Below are 19,676 nucleotides of genomic sequence, written 5' to 3' on the forward strand. Positions count from 1 at the left end.
CAGGTTGGCAGGGGAGGGTAGTTTAGGAGGACCAGGCCTGCCAAGGAGGGCAGTTAGGGGCAGTTGGGCCAGTAGGGGAGGGTAGTTAGCGGTGACCAGGTCAGCAGGGGAGGGTAGTTTCTGGGGACCAGGCCTGCAGGGGAGGGCAGTTAGGGGCAATCTGACCAGCAGGGGAGGATAGTTGGAGACAACCAGGCCTGCAGGGGAGGACAGTTAAGGGCAACCAGGCTGGCAAGAGAGGGCATTTAGGGTTGACTGGACCAGTAGGGGCGGGGGGGAAGGTGTGGCGAGATAGTGAAATATTGATTGTTTGCCTCTTGGATGCTTCCTAGCCAGGGATCCAACCTGCAACCTAGGTATGTGTCCTGACTAGAAATTGAACACAACCTTTGGGTGTACGGAATGATGCTCCAACCAAGGTAGGAGCAAGGTAGACCTTTTCCATTAATTAAATGTACAGAACTAATTTCATGATGATGTTTCTTTGGTATTGGTTAACAAACACAGTAAAGGCCAAATGAAAAAATGTTATCAGCAAAATAATTTATAACAGAAGGTAAAGTTGTTGGAAAACTGTGTGTCAGTTCTTTAAGAAGTAAGCACAGCCCTAGCTGGTTGGGCTCAGCCGATAGTGTCAGCCTGCAGACTGGAGGATCCGAGGTTTGATTCCAGTCAAGGGCACATGCCCGGGTTACAGGCTCATCAATGATTCTTTCTCATCATTAATGTTTCTGTCTCTCTTTTCGTCTCCCTTCAGAAATTTTAAAAGGAATTTTACCATTTTCAACAACATGGATGGAACTGGGGAGCATTATGCTAAGTGAAATAAGCCAGTCAGAAAAAGATAAATATCACTCATATGTGGGATATAATGATGAACATAATTTGATGAATAAGAATAGATCGATCTAGAGACAAATGGTAGGAGAGGGATGGTTAGAGAGCAACTAAAGGACTTGTATGCGTGCATATTAGCATAACCAATGGACACAGACACTGGGGCAGTGGGAGCTTGCGGGGGGTGGGGGGAATGGCTGAGAGGGTGGATCAATTGTGGGAAAAGGAAACATATCTAAAATTTAAACAAAACAAAACAATAACAAAAAAATTTTAAAGATTCATACAGAGTTTATAAGAAATATTGTCTAAATCTTTCACTCTTATACATTTATAGTTTTTGAGCCACAACTTTCTTCTCTTCAAAATCAAATTAATGAGCCCCCAGCTTTCTTTTCCCTGTATTATTTAAGATTTTGATATTACCAGCTCATATGGAAAAGACATCATGAAATGCTAACTATCATTATTCTTTCTTGATATTGCTAGGGGGCAGTATTTACTCAGCTGACTTTTTTAGCTGACTAGCAAGCGTATCTAATTTTATAATCTAGAGAAAATAGTCAGTGTCTGTATGATATCTTTTCACTGGGTTTCAGTTTCCAACTTGAAGTCAGAAAATAGCTAATATCTCTAACTTGATAAGACTGATTTTATATATTTTTGTATTTGCAATAAAAATCTTACTATTTGTTATTTAAAAAATTAAAACCTGAACCAGCCTAGTATTCAATATTATCTTATTTTGCTGGAGTTTTTGTGTGTATCAAACTGTTTTATGAAGATATAACTAAGATTTTAAGAAATTATTTAAAATGAAAATATCAGTTAAGATTGTTTCAGTCTTAAAAATAAAAAAATATAGGGGGTAGGGGTGGCTGGGGAGAGGTCAGTAGGAAAAAAGGAAACATAGATCATTCAGGCTATATGTAATACTTTAAACAATAAAGAATTTAAAATAAAGAAATATAGAAAGAATAAATAACAGTCATTACAAACTCACAGAATATATTAGCTATGTATTTATCTCACAGTAATTTAGTTGGTAAGAGGTGACTTGTTGCTAAACATCTAGGAGTTGTTATATATTATATTTAAGAAATTAATTCAACGAATTACTAGTTTTCAAATATTAAATATGCTTAATTTTACTTATATGTTTATTTTTTATTAATGAGAGAGAGAAAAAAACATGGATTTGTTCCACTTCTATATGCATTCATTGATTGATTATTATTGTATGTGCCCTGACTTGGGATCAAACCCTTAACCTTGGTGTACTGGGATGACACTCTAACCAATAACCAATTGAGCTACCTTGCCAGAACCTCATTTCTCTTACTTTTAATGATTCTTTTTAAAATTATTGTCAGCCGAAGCCGGTTTGGCTCAGTGGTAGAGCATCGGTCTGTGGACTGAAGGGTCCCAGGTTCGATTCCGGTCAAGGGCATGTACCTGGGTTGCGGGCACATCCTCAGTAGGGGTGTGCAAGAGGCAGCTGGTCGATGTTTCTCTCTCATCGACATTTCTAGCTTTCTATCTCTCTCCCTCTCTGTAAAAAATCAATAAAATATATATTTTTTAATTATTGTCAAAACTTAGGTATATAACTTAAAATTTCAAGGGTTTTTTTTTTAATACTTTTGACTAATATAAAAGATTTTTAAGTGTATTGACCAAGGGAGATTTGCTACTTTTCTCATTATTTGATGTGTATTGAAAATTCCTCAAGAAAATGTATAATTTCATGGTTATTTGGAACTTTTAATTTATCCCTTTTGTTTATCTTTATTATATACTAGAGACCCAGTGCATGAAATCTGTGCACAGGGAAGGTGTGTGTCCCTCAGCCCAGTCTGCACCCTCTCCAATGTGGGACCCCTCAAGGGATGTCTGACTGCCCTCACACAATCGAGAACAGCTGGCTCCCAACCGTTTGCCTGCCTGCCTGCCTGATTGCCCCTAACTACTTCTGCCTATCAGCCTGATCAATGCCTAACTGCTCCCCTGCCAGCCTAATTGCCCCTAGTTGCCCTCCTCTGCTGACATGGTTGCCTCCATCTGCCCTCCCCTGCTGGTCATCTTGAGGCGACCATCTTGTGTCCACATGGGGGCAGCCATCTTTGACCACATGAGGGTGGCCATCTTTTGTGTTGGGGTGATGGTCAATTTGCATATAATCTCTTTATTATATAGGATTTCATTCATTGTTTTGACAAATATTTGAGTGCCTATTATGTATGTGCCAGGTATTTTCCTAGACCCTGGGTACATCATTAAAAAAAAAAAAAGACATAATCTCTACCCTCATAACCTAGTGGGGGACAGACAATAAAGAAGATAAACATACTATGTGATATGTTTAAAGATAGTGGTAAGTTTAAAGAGAGGTTGGAATAAACTAAAATAAAAACATGAATGTTAAATACTCACATGGAAGAATTGAATTTTTAAGTATAGTAGTCTAGGAAAGTCTTACAGAAAAGGTGACTTTTGAATAAATGCCTTAAGGAACTGAGGAAAAGAGTAGTTCATGCAGAAGTAGCAGCAAGTGCTACAGGCCCGGAATGGTAGCATGCCAGGGACATGGAAGGAGCAGCCAGGAGACTGAGTGGAGCCCAGTGAAGGAGGAGGTGAGGTAAAGAGGTAATTGGAGGGCCAGATTACACTGAGTCTTATAGGTCAGAGTTAGGACTTTTGCTTTTATTGTCAGTGGCAGAAAGCTACTGGACACCATTGCGCAGAGGAGTGGCATGTTCTGATCTAAACACTTTAATATAGGGGTGTCGAACTCAATCAGAGAAGGGGCCAAAATCTAAAATCCAGCCTAAATCGCGGGCCGAATGGTTTACTGAACAGTCATAAACTGTCATTGTGATGGAAACGCAGTGGAATGCAGTGATGACAGCGCGGTGCGGGCCACGTTGCAAGGCCTGGCAGGACGGATTTGGCCCTCGGGCCTTGTGTTTGACACATGTGCTTTAATAAGATCATTCAGGCTGCTATGGTCAGAGAAACCTAAGGAGGGCAAGGATGGAATCTAGGGGGCTGCTCCTGGGCTAATGTCAATACTCTGAGCAAGAGATGAGAGTGGCTTAAATCAGGAAATTGGGAGTCTGGGTGGTGAGGAGCTTTCATATTCTGGATATACTTTGAAAGTAGAGCCCACATAACTACTGGTAACAAATGTACAGTGTAGGAGTATGAATAGTCAAGAATGATTCCAGAATTTTTTTGCCTGAGCAATTGGAAGAATAAAATTGCTCTTAACTGAGATAAGACTGTATTTGAAGGCACAGATTATGGAAAAAGTGTGAGGAGCTTAGTTTGGGATATGTTCTGTTCGACATACAAATAGAGTTTGGACATAAGAGTTTGTAGTTCAGGGGAGAAATTGGGATGGAGCTATAAATACAGGAGTTCTCACACTATGTAGTAATTTGGAGAAAAAGAGAAAAGGTTCAAACACTGATCATGGGCACATCATTATTTGTCAGGGAGATGAAGAGGAACTACCAAATGAGATGAGAAGGAGCAGCCAGAAAAGTAAAAAGAAACCTGAAAACTAGGTAAATGTGAAGTCTTGGAAGCAGACTTCGGGGGTGGGGGGGATGTTTTGAGGAGATGAGGGTACTCAATTATGTCAAACTGCTGAAAGATTGAGAATGAAAATTGGCCATTAGATTTAGCAAATCTTTCGTGTACAAAATAAGAGTAGTTTTGGTGGTGAGGTGTATAGGCTTCTCTTTCACGGCCCGCGTAGAAAGAGTTCCAATTCAGGGTTCAGCTTCTGGAGAAGGGCCGCACACAAATGAAAAGACTTGAAGAAATTCAATTTGGCGATTTGGGGGGCCAGGCGGTAGTCCAACTCTAGTGGGAGAACTACTACTGCTCTGGCCCTGCCATCCCCTTTTATTGAGGCTTTGGGGAAAACATCTTAAGCAACATAAACAGAAATTTACATGTAGCCCTTAGGCAGGAAATAACAGAAACACAGGACAAATAAGGTAGATTCTGCTTCAGCTAACAAAATCTCAACTAAAAGTTAGAGCAATTAAGGCTGTTGACCAGCCTTCCTGGCTTCCTGTCAACATCTCTTTTTCAGTGAAACTGATTTGGTTTCCAGCATCTCCCCCGTTTTCTTTCCTTAAAAATTTTACATAAGCAGACTAGAAATAAACAATGAAATAAGCAACAATGGCTATGCTGAGAGTCAAATGAAATCAGTCTGCAGTACATTTCTTTCTGGGCCAACAGTTTTTGAATCCCAGATTCAATGTCAAACAGTTTTTTGAGTCCAAATTTCAATTTCCAAAAGTTTCAAGTCCAAATTTTAATGTCCAATAGTTCTGAGTCCATGTCAGCAATGGCATCCGGATGGTGGAAAAATGGTGGCAATGCAGGTCCGACCTCTGGTTTGGTCCTGGACAACCTGCAGCGACGCACATCTGCCGACTGCTAGTATGGCAAGGCGTCGTCAGCATCTTCCATCTCTGGTCTGTTTTTCCTCATCTTTATGGCTGGAGTATTCCTGTCAATTCTTCTTTGTTGCAGGAATCCACATGGTCTTGGAGTTTTTTTCTGAAAATATACAAACATATCTCGACCAAAATAAAGGAATCTTTTCTATAAATTTTACTTGGGATACTTTTAATTCTTTGCCCAAACAATTTTTCTTTGACTTATTTTGGTACTATGTGTGTTTTTCATGGCTATCTTACTGTTATCATTACAAATGAAAATTGGTTTTCAAAAGAAGAAAAAATTTTCTAGATGTAACTTACTTACAGGACATTTTTTCTTACATGGTATTTTCCACTATCCCCCTTTTTTCTATTTAATTATTAGGAGGCTTTTGGAAAAATTTTTATAATGCTGTTTTGATAACTTTTAAATTTTAATTTTTTGTACATAAACTATGACTGCTTTAGGGATTATTGTATGTTAAACAATTTTACCATGAAATGGACTACCAATAGAAATTTTGGTTAATACTTTAGGAACAGCCTGTTGTACAATTAAATTTTCTTGAATATTAACTCATTTTATTTAGCCAATTTAAATTAATCTGAAAACTTGACTATTTTACTGTCAAATTAGTACCTTAACAACAATTTTAGTTTACTCTGTAAATATTAATGGAAAGGATTTTATGCATCCTTGAGAAAGCCCTGAGCACTCGTAGATTTAGGCTGGATTTAGATGTAGGACAGTCACCATTAGCCACTTCTCTGTTGCTTGGTCTCAATAAGAGCTGTGCCAAGTCTCTTGTTTGTTACTGGGTCTCAATCTGAGCTGGACCAAATCTGTTTTTTGCCTGGGTTCCAATCTGAGCTGGGTATGGGAAGCGTGAAACAGCCAAGGGGCAGGAGACATCCCTCAAAAGGGCAAGTGTTCAAGCCCCTGCAGCGTTGGGGGGGGTGAGGATCTGTGCCCCACCTCTGTTGGTCCCCAAGTTCTCTCCTGATGGCCCTCTGCGGCTGTGCCTGTCTTAGGTTGTCCCTCCCTTGAGGAATCTTACCCGTCATTGGCTAACCAGCCATCCTCCAGGGCCAAGCAGTGTGATGTGAGGTTCAGTTCTGTCTCCTTGTAGCCTATGCCCCTATGGCCTCCATGCCCAGTACCTGCCTTGGGATCCCCTCGCCTGCTGGCGGGGCCCCAGCATTGATCACATATCTTGGGGAACCCAGGTTTCTTCTCCAGGGAGGTCCCAGCTCACGCCATTGTGAGAGACGGATCCATGGTACCAGCCACCACGAGGCTTTAACCTCAGTATGAATTGAAAACTCTGGCAACAGCTGTGGGCAATTGGATTGTGACAAGAGGGTCCCTCTTCGCAAATAAGGCAAGAAAGGCCAATATAGAATGCTCAAGTGCCTTCCCAGTGAGGCCCTCCACACAGTGGAAGGGATTAAATCCTTTCATGTCCTTTTAAATTGCTGCCAAACATTCGAAAATTTAGATTTTTAATTTTGTTTGGAATAATTGTACAATATGCTGTTGTAAAATATCAAAAATTATAAATGACATTGTAGAATAATACCGTGCAAGGATATTCTTTGTTCTAAGCCAATGGCAATTCAAATTCAAACTGGCTGTCAATTTCTTTTTGTATAGACAAGGTCTTAGTTACATTCTCTGCACCTTTCCCAGGAGTAAGTAGTGATATTCCTCTACTTTGGTGCAAGCCAGAAACCTTTCTTTAATTTCATACACAAAGGAACATTGGTTTGATTTTGTGTCATACAAAAAGGGAAGCTGGGTGGCAACACCTGTGTAATTATACTTCCTTGCCCCACCCATTTTCCTCCTGGATGACCAAGGTGTTTAGTATTATTGGTGACTACATTAGGCAAGGGATCAGCCCACATAAGGACTTTTACCCATGAACGGTCAGGAACTTAAGTTCTAAACACTTCCACATTTGTCCCAGGTAATATTACCGTACAGATGATTACTGCTAACATGGCAAGAAAGACATTCTCAGATGTCAGGTGTCTGTACCGTCTTCTTCACCATGCGCCAGGAAAGTTAACTGCTTTCCTTTGCCAGTAACAATACATGCCTATAAACCTTCTAAAATATTTATATTTATTAATTTTTATTTGATAAGGCTTTCCATGCAATTTCAAGTTTACTAAATCTGTTTTAAATCATTTAAGAAGAGAATAAATTTCTTGTATTTCTCCGGGCCCTTGGAGCTTTCCAAGAATCATCTCTGTTAAGGCCTTGAAATTTTAACATGAAAAAAACCATCAAACAAATATCTATATCCATATATGATTTAAATATTTTAATACCTTTTATTATTATCTTAAAATATCAATTAAATTTAGACTAGTTTTTGCATAGAAAATATTTGGTTGATCACAAATATTTGAGGAGATCACAGAATTAATCCTCTTTTTTAATTAGACCAATAATAAGCAACTTATTTTTAATTCCTATTAGAGAAAACACACTTTTTATTTTCTCAAAAACAAGTTATACTTTAGGTATTTTAATTACCACAACTATATAATTTCTTCCAATTTAATTTGCACTTTGAACTTTTAAAGCTGGCAAATCAAATATATATTGCATGTCCTAGATTAATGACACTTTACATTTCTAAGAAAAATACAAAACATAATCAATTAAGACTTCCATTCTGTCCTCTAGATTTTTTATGAGGCAAATTTAAACTTTATTTTTATAATTAAGCAAACTTCCACAAAAATTTTGCCACAGGAATTTGGAGGAAGTTTGTAGCCATTCAAATGCAAGTTACCACATTCCTTAGCTTACTGGGAGAGTGGTCTTCCTTATAGGATTGCCTTGTGTCTCTTTCCTTCCCCCACATCAAGCTTACTTTGGGAGAAGTTTCAACAGATCTGGCCACACATTTTTTCATGCTTAAAAGATAAAGACAGGTCTTAAATTTTTTCTTTCTTTTTTTCTTTCTGAAGTAATAACTAGCACCCAATTTGGCCAAGATCAGCATTTCCCTGCGAATTCTTTTATAATTTTTAAAGAAAACTTTAAGTAATCTCATTGCAGGAGAGCAGATAGCTTTGCCCTCTCCTGCCACCTTTGAATTTCTCCGCACCAGAGGCGGTTTCAGCAGTGGAGTCTCATTTCTTATTACAGATTTTAAATTCCAAATACAAACTAAGATTTTAATTTGAACAAGAAACCACATTCTTTAAGTTTACAAAACAAAAATCTATAATAAAGTTTACTTTAAATTTATAACCTAATTCTTCCCCATTAGCCTGGTTAAAAAGGACGTTCCCACCCTACTTACAGTTCGCGACTCTGCAGCTGGCCGTGGGCTTTGAGTGCGGTGAATTTCCCTCACCTTTTTTCTGGTGAATCTTCCACACCTTTTCTCGGTGTATTTTTCCTCCTTCGCTCTAGGCGAAAAATACCTTCTCCTCCAGAAGTCCCGCGTTGAAGGCACCAGATATAGGCTTCTCTTTCACGGCCCGCGTAGAAAGAGTTCCAATTCAGGGTTCAGCTTCTGGAGAAGGGCCGCACACAAATGAAAAGACTTGAAGAAATTCAATTTGGCGATTTGGGGGGCCAGGCGGTAGTCCAACTCTAGTGGGAGAACTACTACTGCTCTGGCCCTGCCATCCCCTTTTATTGAGGCTTTGGGGAAAACATCTTAAGCAACATAAACAGAAATTTACATGTAGCCCTTAGGCAGGAAATAACAGAAACACAGGACAAATAAGGTAGATTCTGCTTCAGCTAACAAAATCTCAACTAAAAGTTAGAGCAATTAAGGCTGTTGACCAGCCTTCCTGGCTTCCTGTCAACATCTCTTTTTCAGTGAAACTGATTTGGTTTCCAGCAGAGGTGGAGGCAAGAACGTAATTGTAATGAACCGAGAGAATATTTAATGAACAACTACTGCTCTTAATGAAGTGCAAGTACCTTTCAGGGTAGAATTATGCTTTGTTCACTCCTGTCAGTTAGGCAGAGAGCTTGAATTCTCCCTTACCCTGACTTTTCTTCTACCTAGACCTTCAGCAAATTGCATAGGCCTGCTCACATTAGAGAGGACAATCTGCTTTACTCAGTCTACTGACTCACATGTTGGCTTTTTCCAGAAACACCCTCAAAGACACACCCAGGATAATGTTTAAATATCTGGGCATCCAGTAGCCCAGTCATTTGACATATAAAATTAATCACCATAGAACCATGTGATTATTGATATTGCTTTCTTTAAACCCGCCATTTGGCTGTTTTTATTTTATTTGTTCACTAGTTCTTTGTTCTTTTTCCATTTTCTCTGCCTTCTTTGGATTAATTGGATTTTTCCCCCCCTGTGATTCCATTTATCTCCTTGCTTCGCATGTTAGCCATAACTCTTCATTGTATTTTCTTATTGGTTTCTTTAGGATTTACACAGTGGCCCTCAAACAGGGGCAGTTTTTCCTCCCCAGGGATTATTGGCAATATTTGCAGACATTTTTGACAAAACTGCACAAGTGCTACTAGCATCTAGTAGGTAGAGGCAAGGTTACTGCAAAAATCTTAAAATGCAAAGTCCAGTGACTCCACTCCTTGACCAGAAAGAGTTAATCCAACCCAAAATGTGAATAATGGTGCGGTTAAGAAATTCCAGTCTGTACTACACTTCTTCAACTTATTCTTTCAAGTAATATTATATCATTTCACATATAGTGTAAATACCTTACAACAGTTGTCCTGGCCTTTGTGGTGTTGTCCTACATTTTATTTCTCCATATGTTCTAAGCCCCACAATGAATTGTTTTTGCTTTAAGGAGTCAATTACTTTGAAATATCTTAAAATAAAAGTATTTTTTATTTACCACATATTTATAATCCCTGAATCTCTTCATTCTTCTATGTAGATCCAGATTTTTATCTCATATCATTTCTTTCTGCCTGAAGTACTTTCTTCAGCATTTCTAGTAGTGCAGAACTGCTGGTGATTAATTCTTTCCATTTATGTGTAGGAGCCTTTATTTTACCTTTGTCTCTGAAAGATATTTTGCTGGGCATACAATTGGAAGTTGATATGTTTTTGAGTCATAATATTTTAAAGTTTTTGCTCCACTGCCATTTGTTATGCACTGTTTTCAAAAACAATGAAAAATATTAATCTCATTGATGTCTTTTTCCCTCTGGCTAAAATTGTAAGTTTCTTTCCTTTACCACTGATTTTGAGAACTTTGAGTATAATGAGACTAAGTGTAGTTTTATTCATGTTTCTTATGTTTCAGGTTTTTGAAATTTTGGGATCTATTAGTGTATGTTCCCCTCCACTCTCTTCCCTCCCCACCCCCCCCCCCCCCCCACCCCCGCATCAAATTCTAAAAATATTCAGCTATTATTTCCCTCTCCTGTCTTCGCTCCTTTGTAGTCTCCAAAGGAGACTCACTGATGCACAGGGCATATGTTTTTTGTTTTTTCCCCCCTCCTCTTTGTTTTAATGCTTTGTTCTATTGCTTTATCTTAAAGTTCACTAATCTTTTCTTCTGGGATGTCTGATCTATTAATCTCATTCAGTGTATTTTTTTTAATCTCAAACATTTTCTTTTTCATCTCTAAAATTTTGACTTATTTCTTCTTTTTGTTTGTACCTGCTATGAATCTACTCAATATATCCAATCATTCTTTAGCTCTTTAAATATATGGAATACAGATATAAAAATATTTTAATGTTTAATATATCAGTTCTGTGTCCATTTTGATTAAATGATTTTGGTCCTCATTATAAAACATTTTTCCTGCTGCTTTGCATTACTCTCTTTTTTTTTTTTTTTGGAGTCTTATAATTGTGAATTTTGCTTTGTTGTGTATTAGATAGTTTTACATTATTGTACAATAAATGTTCTTGAGCTTTATTTTGGGGTGCAGTTAAGTAACATTCAAACAGTATGATTCTTTCCAGGCTTGCTTTTAAGGTTTATTAAGTGAGACCATGGTAGCATAATTTGGGAGTATAATTTTCCCCATTACTAAGTCAGTACCCTGATACCTTGTATTACAGCGTTTTGTTTCATTTATTTATTTATTTTTATCCTGGCTGGTGATAAACTGAACTATTCCTGGATTTATGTGGGCCCGGCAAGCTTTCCCTCTGAGTCTTTGAAGTGGTTCCTTCCCTGTTTTGTACATCTTCCTCAAATATGTGCCTTCTTCAGTATGTGGGAAAATGGGTTGTTAGCTAGTTGCTAAAGTAATCCAGAAAAACTCCTACTGTCAAACAATTGACTTTGATCAGAAGGGTAGAGGGAAATTTAATTTATGTCCTGTCTTTAAAAGAAATTAAATTGAATACAAGTGATGTAATTAATTTATTTTTTTTAACTTAAATTATATTGAAGAGTTTGGATTTTGTTATATTTTATTGTTTTCTATAGTCCATACTCTTTACATTGAAGTCATATATCTTTGTACTCCTCAGTTCACCACTTGTGATGTCACTTGAAAGGATTTCTATGTGTTAACATATAAAAATGATGATCTAGTGGAGAGCAGTGGGCTTTCATGTACAGTACTTAGATATCAATGTAGCATGTCATTATATTTATGGTTCTTGACTAGCATTTTGGAAGCATACATACTCAATTGTGTGGAATGCAAAGGCATATTGCAATTGTACTCATAAACTCATAATAGGTAGGTGGTAAAATATTTATTTTAACTCTAGAAATTGCATAGAAATCTTTGTTTAATAGGAGCCTATATTGACAAAGAAAGTACAATTGGAGCTTTTTCAGATTTTTAATAGCTTATTGTTGATTTTAGATACTTGCTTTTGACAAAGAAGACTGTACTCTACTTTTAGAATTAAAAATGATTTATCACTTCCATAATCTCACAAAATTAGTTGAAAGTGTGTTTTTATGTATTTATTTTTATTCCTAGACAATAAACTTAGGAAAATAAATTTGTCACTCAGCTAAAGAACCAAACTATTTCATTCCTAGATCTTATTACTTTTAGTCTATTATATTTTGAAGCTTCCTATTAATTTAAAAAGTTATAACAGAAAGCATATACTTTATAACACCTTTTTATAAGACATTTTGGGCATTTATTAAATATCTCATTAATTCTCAAAAATAGTAAAGGTAACTTAACAATAATGAGAACCACTTAAATCTCAGGAATATTTTTGTACTACCTGAAAAGCACACCTTTGAAATTAGCATGCTAGTGTTCTGTTTGGATTAGGCATGGTCTTGAGTGTATCTTTGATGAAATGAAGGCATTATGTTGAATAATCCTTAATATAAGTGTTATATGCAGCATTTGTAATAGATACCATTATTTAATATAATATATATAAATAATTATAGTGATCTACATTCTGTTTTACTTTAATTAATGTAATAGATATTTCTTTACCATTCAGTTTATTAGTAATCATTCTAATTATCTCTCTTATCTCCTCTTTATCCATCCGTCCCCATTACCCCTTTTTCCACTTACAGCTCTATGCTATCCCTTGGTTTCTTACCATGTTTACTCGTAAGTATCATTTTCCCTTTCCTTTTGCTATTGTGTTAGCTAAAGAATAATTCCATCCTTCTCCAGTATATTATAGTATATAATAGTAGTATCAGCAGATTTAATTACATAATCATTCATATGTATTTCTAATGTAATAGAGCCTGGTAGAAAATAATATTAATCTGACTGCTGAATATAAAAAAGTATTTTATTAAATTAAAACCTAGTTTACATATTGTGACATTCATATAATTTATTCCTTCTATTGAAAAAGCAATTAATATTAACTATAAGATTTACATTAAGTTTTGGAAGGCTACTTTTACAACCACATTAGGCTTAATTTTTTACAGATTCTCTAATAACAATTATCTTATTTCCTAAACTAGAATTCCTTTAGAAATTAAACAAATTATATAAATATGTAATGCTTTTACTAATTAAAAATATCAATGCAATGATCATTCTGCTTAAATATACATACATGATAAGTCTGTATGTATTGGCTTAGAAAATATTTACAGTATTAGTAAATGAAAAAAAAATTGCGAAAAATAGAAAATTGCTAATTGAGTTTTTAATGTGAATTTAATAAAGAAAGTATTTAGAGCACATAATAGAAATGAAACAATATTAAAGTTCAATTGGCTGAATAAACTTATGAGAATAATATAACTACCTAGAAAATTCTAGGAAGAAGTATATTGTATGGGACAACTACACCAACATTCATAATAAAGGTTAGAAAATGTCATGTTTTGACCAAGGAAGCAATAAATTTACAAAGCCAAACAAACATTTTATAAAACAGTTTGATAGTACATGTTCTTAATAATTTTTACCATAAGGTTATGGTCATATGTCTAGTAAAGCTGCTTGTTATTGTTTTAATTTTTATTTTGTTTTTTATTGTAAATAATTTTTTTTTGTTGTTATTGTATTTTGTCATTGTACAGATGTATTTCCACTGCACAAAATTTTTCACCTCTGGGATACCTTGCTACTTGGAAATTCCTCTTTCCCATTTTGTATCGGAGTAGCAATTCTTCAGCAGCTGCGGGACCGGCTTTTGGCCAATGGCTTTAATGAGTGCATTCTTCTCTTCTCTGATCTACCAGGTAATCTAGAAATAAATGGAATCACTAAATGAAATTTAATTATAAGATAATGAAACTTTCTTATGCCAATTTGCATAATCATTGCTTAGCCCTCAGAAGCTCTTCTGCTTGAGCCTCGTCATCGCTCAGGGGTCTTTAAACTATGGCCCGAGGGCCACATTCGGCCCACAGAGGAGTCTGATCCGGCCCGCCAGGTTTTTTGGGCAGTGAGCGCAGCCGAGGTGTTACAGTAGGAATTAGTAGTTCATATAGTCCGGCCCTCCAGCTCTCTGAGGGACCGTGATCTGGCCCCCACTTTAAAAAGTTTGAGGACCCCTGCCGGCAGAGTCTGTATAGTCTCTCCCTTGAAATACTGCCTCTTCCACGGGCCCAGCATTGTAGATACAAAACAGGGGCATTCCAGCTCACTCTGGTTTACTTTCATGTCGGTGATATCATCAAACGGGTACAAGAGCCGAGAGTAGTGCCCTGTTTTCCTTTTTGCTTAGGACAGACCTGTTTAACTTCCGCTGGTAGAGAGTAAATAAAGACCACTTGGAAGGTATTTGAGAATCTTTGTGTATACAAAGATGTAAATCACTTGAAACTTGCTTTCTCCTATTGATAGCGTCTTGCTAACAATTTGACAGATTTAGGAAAGGAAACAATTTCTTCTTGGGAGGGCCAGTCACAGTGTAGGGAAACTCCATCCATAATACAGGATAGTAAGTTAAAGGTATATATATTGTGTTCACAGGTGAGGAGTTTATAAATTTAGGAGTTAAATGCTTAAGTATAGAAATGGTTGAAAAGATGAAAGTAACATGGTTACCTAAGATATAATAATCTGTGGAGGAAAATACTAAACCAAAATGTATTTCAGGTAGAATTCTACTTTATTCAAAAAGCATTTTATTGGCTCCAGTCCTTCTGCTGAATTTATTTCTGATCTCTATATTTTCAGGCAAATACAGTGACTGCTGATAATAAACACTTAAAATTACTCAACATAAACTTGTCTAAAAAAACAAAAAAAAACAAAAGTACATTAAGGTATATATTTATTAAGTACTCTCAAGAGAAAGAAAAATCCTGCTGCCTTTCCTGGTTTTTTATTCCTTAATGCTTATTGCATTTCCTATTTATTTCTCACTTCATTGTAGGCATTAAGTAGCAGAGATCATAGATGCTTAGGAAATTGTGCCATTAATGGCATGATATATCATGGATTTAAAAGGCTGAGTGAATAAGGGAGCCAGTAACATATTCTATCATTTTTTCCCCTTTAAACTACATAACCAAGATTGTGTTTTTTAAATATATCCATTCATTTATTCAACAAATACTCACACAATTTCCATAAGGAATGTGTGTTTATAATAAGTTTATGTGTGTGTTAGTCTATAATTTAATAATCTCATTTCTGGTTTATCTTTTTTTTTTTTTTTAACTGACCCAAAGCAGTCATGCATAATCATTTAAAGGTGATCTAATGGTTTCCTGTAACTGTGGCTGACACTTCTAACTTTGTTTATCTTAATTACATGTGGTATTACCTTCTACTTCCAGTAAGTTTCTTGCCTGGCTGATGCATTAGTTCTTTTTAATTTTTCAGTGAGGCAATTCAGCTTCCCTCTCAAGAATTGCTCTGTAGAATCAATAGGATTTGGAATCCAGTGGATTGTTAGGTGTGTGGATATATTCCTATGCCCTAAATAAGGTACTGAGTGGGGAGTAAGTTAGGAAATCGGTGAGTGGGCATGGCACTAGGAAAGATAAATAAAGTTTTAGATGTGTGCTTAAGATGTTTATGGGACCTAGATTGAGAAACTGAGGCCCTATTAGAGATTTTGAATGACAAAATGGCAAATATAATTTGAAGATTAGTCAGATGAAAATTTCCTCTAGTATCCTTTTTTGTCTCCCTTGTTATCTTTGGGTTTCCCTAGAGATTCCTTTTTAAATAAGTTCTTTCATTTGTATTACCCTTTATTAAACAGGAGCCCTATTGATATGTAGGTAAACTCTAGGGAAGGGAATGTGTTTTATAATACTCTAATTAGGTCTCAGGCTTTCATGAAGCTACTGTCTCTGGGTTGTGACCTTCTCAGGTGCTTCTTAGCGTCTGCCCCTTAGATGGGACCGGAAGGCTGGAGGGAGCCAGAGTTGGGCTTTTCCCTTCCCCTGGGTCATTTAGGCTCGGGTAAAATACTTCCCGTGAGTGGAGGCTTTGTTAAGGAGAACAGGATGATCCGGGCATATTTGTAAATGCCTGGTTTTCCATTTTCTCTGGTGGAAGAAGGTATTTTTTAAGACCTTTATGATGTTCAAAGTACTTTAAGATATATAGTTGATATATAGTTGTCTAAACATATCTTAATTTAGACATGTAGCTATTTCCTGTGCTGTTTATTCAATCCAATATTTTCTCCCTTTTAGATAGTGTTTTAGTCTGTTTCCCTTTAATATGATTATTCATATGGTTGGGTTTATTTCTAGTTGTCCTGCCTGCTCTGTATTTCTCTTTTTCCTTTTCTGACTTCTCTGGGTTAAATATTTTTAACATTTCATTTTAATACCTTTCTTGAATTTTACCTTTTGAATTATTTTGTTTATTGCTCGAGGGACTTTTATCTGCATTCCTAATTTATAACAGTTTAGAGTCAATATTGTACAATTTTATAGAAAATGTAAGAACTTTGCAAAAGTGTGATTTATTTACCTTATGTATCTTGTACCATTGTTATATATTTTATGTCTACATTTATAATAAGTTATACAATATAATGTTATTTGGTTAATTGTCTTTTAAACATATGAAAAGAGCTGAGACCGGTTTGGCTCAATGGATGGAGCGTCGGCTTGGGGACTGAAGGGTCCCGGGTTCGATTCCGGTCAAGGGCATGTACCTTGGTTGCGGGCATATCCCCAGTAGGGGGTGTGCAAGAGGCAGCTGATCGATGACTCTCTCTCATCGATGTTTCTAACTCTCTATCTCTCTCCCTTCCTCTCTGTACAAAAACAATAAAATATATTAAACATATGAAAAGAAGCAAAAAAAAAAATCTTTTGTATTTACCACATTTTACCATAATTAATGCTCTTTATTCCTTCCTGTAGATTTGTTTTTCTTCTATATTTTGGTTTTTAGCAGGTTGTTCTCCAGTGTAGTTCTCTTTGTATTTATCTTGCTTTTAAGTCCTTTCAGTAAATATCTATTTCAAATAATATACTTTCCTATTCTAGGATTTCAGTTGAGAATACATTGTTTGTATTTCTCTGACTATTCACTTTGACTGTATTTTCCTTTAAGTCCTTGAATGTATTTATAGTAATTACTTTAAAGTCCTGTCTGCTATTTACAGTTCTGGATCATCCTGTGGGTCTATTTCTATCAACTTCTGTTTCTTCATTATAAATCATATTCTTCTGCTTTGCATATTTAGTTATTGTTTATTATATAGTGCATATTGATACATCTCAAGGAGTATCTTTTAAAAGAGTGTTAAGTTTTATTCTAGATAATTAAAATAATTGGTGGGTCCTTTTATTTATGTTAATTTGGTTTTAGCATCTTTTAATTCTTTCCTTAATTCATCAATGTGGCATATTGAGGTCTTTAACTAAATCCCCAAGGTGATCAATGTCAAATCTCACTTACTCCAGACTCCAGCACCTCTCAACACTTACTCATCTTTATGATCCCTCAGCACTTACCATTCCTTAAATATAGTAAGTTTAATTTTATTTAATTAAATTCAATAAACAGTAGGGTGGCTTTAATGGATCTGTTTGCATAGAGAAATATCATTTGGCCCTAAATCTAAGTTTGTACATTGCTAAGTCTCATGTAGTGAGTTCATTTCAGAAGCTAGATTGTGAGTAGGAAATTTGGGCAATGTCAATAATCTCTAGTTATAATAACTCTGGATCACTTTTAGAGTTTACAAAGATTTTAAAATATTTTATCTTGTATAAATATCGCAGCTATGTTAATAAGAAGGTTTTCTTATCTCCATTTTGCTCTTGAGGTAACAAGATACAGTGATCTAGTGGAATGCTCATCCTTTATGATAAATAGGTAATATGCAAATTGACCTCATGCCATAACACCGTCACAAGATGGCAGCACACACAGCAGGGGCAGGGCCAGCACCCACTCCACACGCCATCCATCCGGGTTCCTGCAGTCCAGTGGGGGCTCAGGGGTCCCAGCGGCCACTTTGTGAGACTTCTGCTGGGGTTTCCTCGGCTTCATGTGCGCACTGCAGGGGAGGGGCGGGGCAGCCACTGCATGCAGCCTGGAGGCAGGGCATTGGGGCAGCACTCCAGGACTCAAGGCCAACCTGCTGCGTGCCAGCCATGTAGAGTAGGACTCCGGGACTTGAGGTGGTCCCTTAGCACAGCAAGATTGAGGGGTCCTGGGTCTCATGCAATTTCCAGCAACAGGTCACTAGTTATTATATGTTAGTAACTGGTATTTGGAGTCCAAATGCAGTACTTTTCACTATACAAGATAGTGTATTATTTTGTTTACAAAAGTAAGTTTTTGTAGGTCAGAACAATTCCATATGTGTAGTTTCAAATGGTTCAATCTAGTAGCTTCATCAGTTCAGTTCTGATTTCCTCAGAAGCTTATTTTTAACTACAAAAATGGCAATAACTGATAGTAGATAAAACCCTCAAGTAAAATACTAGCCATTTTTCATTTGTGTGAGCCCTTTCTCAGTGATAAGCAAATAAAATTTTGATTTAAAAAAAAGTTTAACCTAGTCCTACCTAATAAAAGAGTAATATGCAAATTAACCATCACTCTGCTACACCCACAAGCCACGCCCACCATCCAATTGGAGCAAATATGCAAATAAACCAACCAAGATGGCTGCGGCCACAGAGAGCAGGAGGGAGGCTTGGGTTTTTACAAAAAGACAGCTCTAAATGCATGAGGATATAGAAACTAAGATTTAGAGGCATTATTTCGGTCAGATTCACAAAGTACTTCACAAAGCTTGGAATGAATCCTGGGAAACCATAATCCAGTGTACATGCTTTATTCACAATGCTTGTTTGTCTTACTTTCTTCATCTTCAGCAGAAGTTAGGAAGGTTACAATACCTGTCTACTAGAATCATTGTAAGAATTAAATGAGCTAAGTGAAAGAATACAATGCCTGGCACATAACAGATGCTCAGAAAGTGTGCAATTTCCCCCTTTCCTCCAAGGATTTTCCACCTTACAAAAAAGCAGGCAATTCTAAATGCATGGCTCATGTACCATCCACAGAATTTGAGTGGCTGTTTTCCCCTTTATATATACGGAGTGGCCAGATTATGATCTCTGAACTCATAATAAGCTGGCCACTCAGTGTGTGTGTGTGTGTGTGTGTGTGTGTGTGTGTGTGTGTGTGTTAGAGGCCCAGTGCATGGAATTTGTGCATGGGTGAGTTCCAGCCAGCCTGGCCAAGAGGAGGGGATATGGGCAGTTGGCCAGCCTTCCTATTGGTGGAACTTCTGGTCAAGGGGACAATTTGCATATTAGCCTTCACTGATTGGCCAGATTACTATGCATTCAGAGATCATAATAATCTGGCCAATCAGTGTATCTATGCATTTCTTATTTCAAAAGAGAAATTGAGACTTTATCTCTTTGTAATTTAAAACACATGCTCAATTTTTCTACATTGCCTATCTGAACTGACACACGTGGACTTTCACAGAGGAATTGAGAATATCTGCCATTTACTGATGTTAGGAATACAGAAAT

The 19,676-nt window shown here is 36.6% G+C and overlaps 1 protein-coding gene across 3 annotated transcripts in view; it reads left to right on the plus strand.

Annotated features, from left to right (window-relative positions):
* TBCK (TBC1 domain containing kinase) overlaps positions 1–19,676 on the plus strand; it is a 162,494-nt gene that overhangs the window by 91,948 nt on the left and 50,870 nt on the right. For all 3 annotated transcript variants that reach the window (XM_045589220.1, XM_045589218.1, XM_045589221.1), the window contains 2 exons: positions 12,798–12,834; positions 13,773–13,934. In XM_045589220.1, coding sequence (XP_045445176.1) covers positions 12,798–12,834; positions 13,773–13,934 — 199 coding nt within the window. The remainder of the gene's footprint in view (positions 1–12,797; positions 12,835–13,772; positions 13,935–19,676) is intronic.

The sequence above is a fragment of the Pipistrellus kuhlii genome, unplaced genomic scaffold (genome assembly GCF_014108245.1).
Source record: "Pipistrellus kuhlii isolate mPipKuh1 unplaced genomic scaffold, mPipKuh1.p scaffold_m20_p_1, whole genome shotgun sequence".
NCBI lineage: Eukaryota > Metazoa > Chordata > Mammalia > Chiroptera > Vespertilionidae > Pipistrellus > Pipistrellus kuhlii.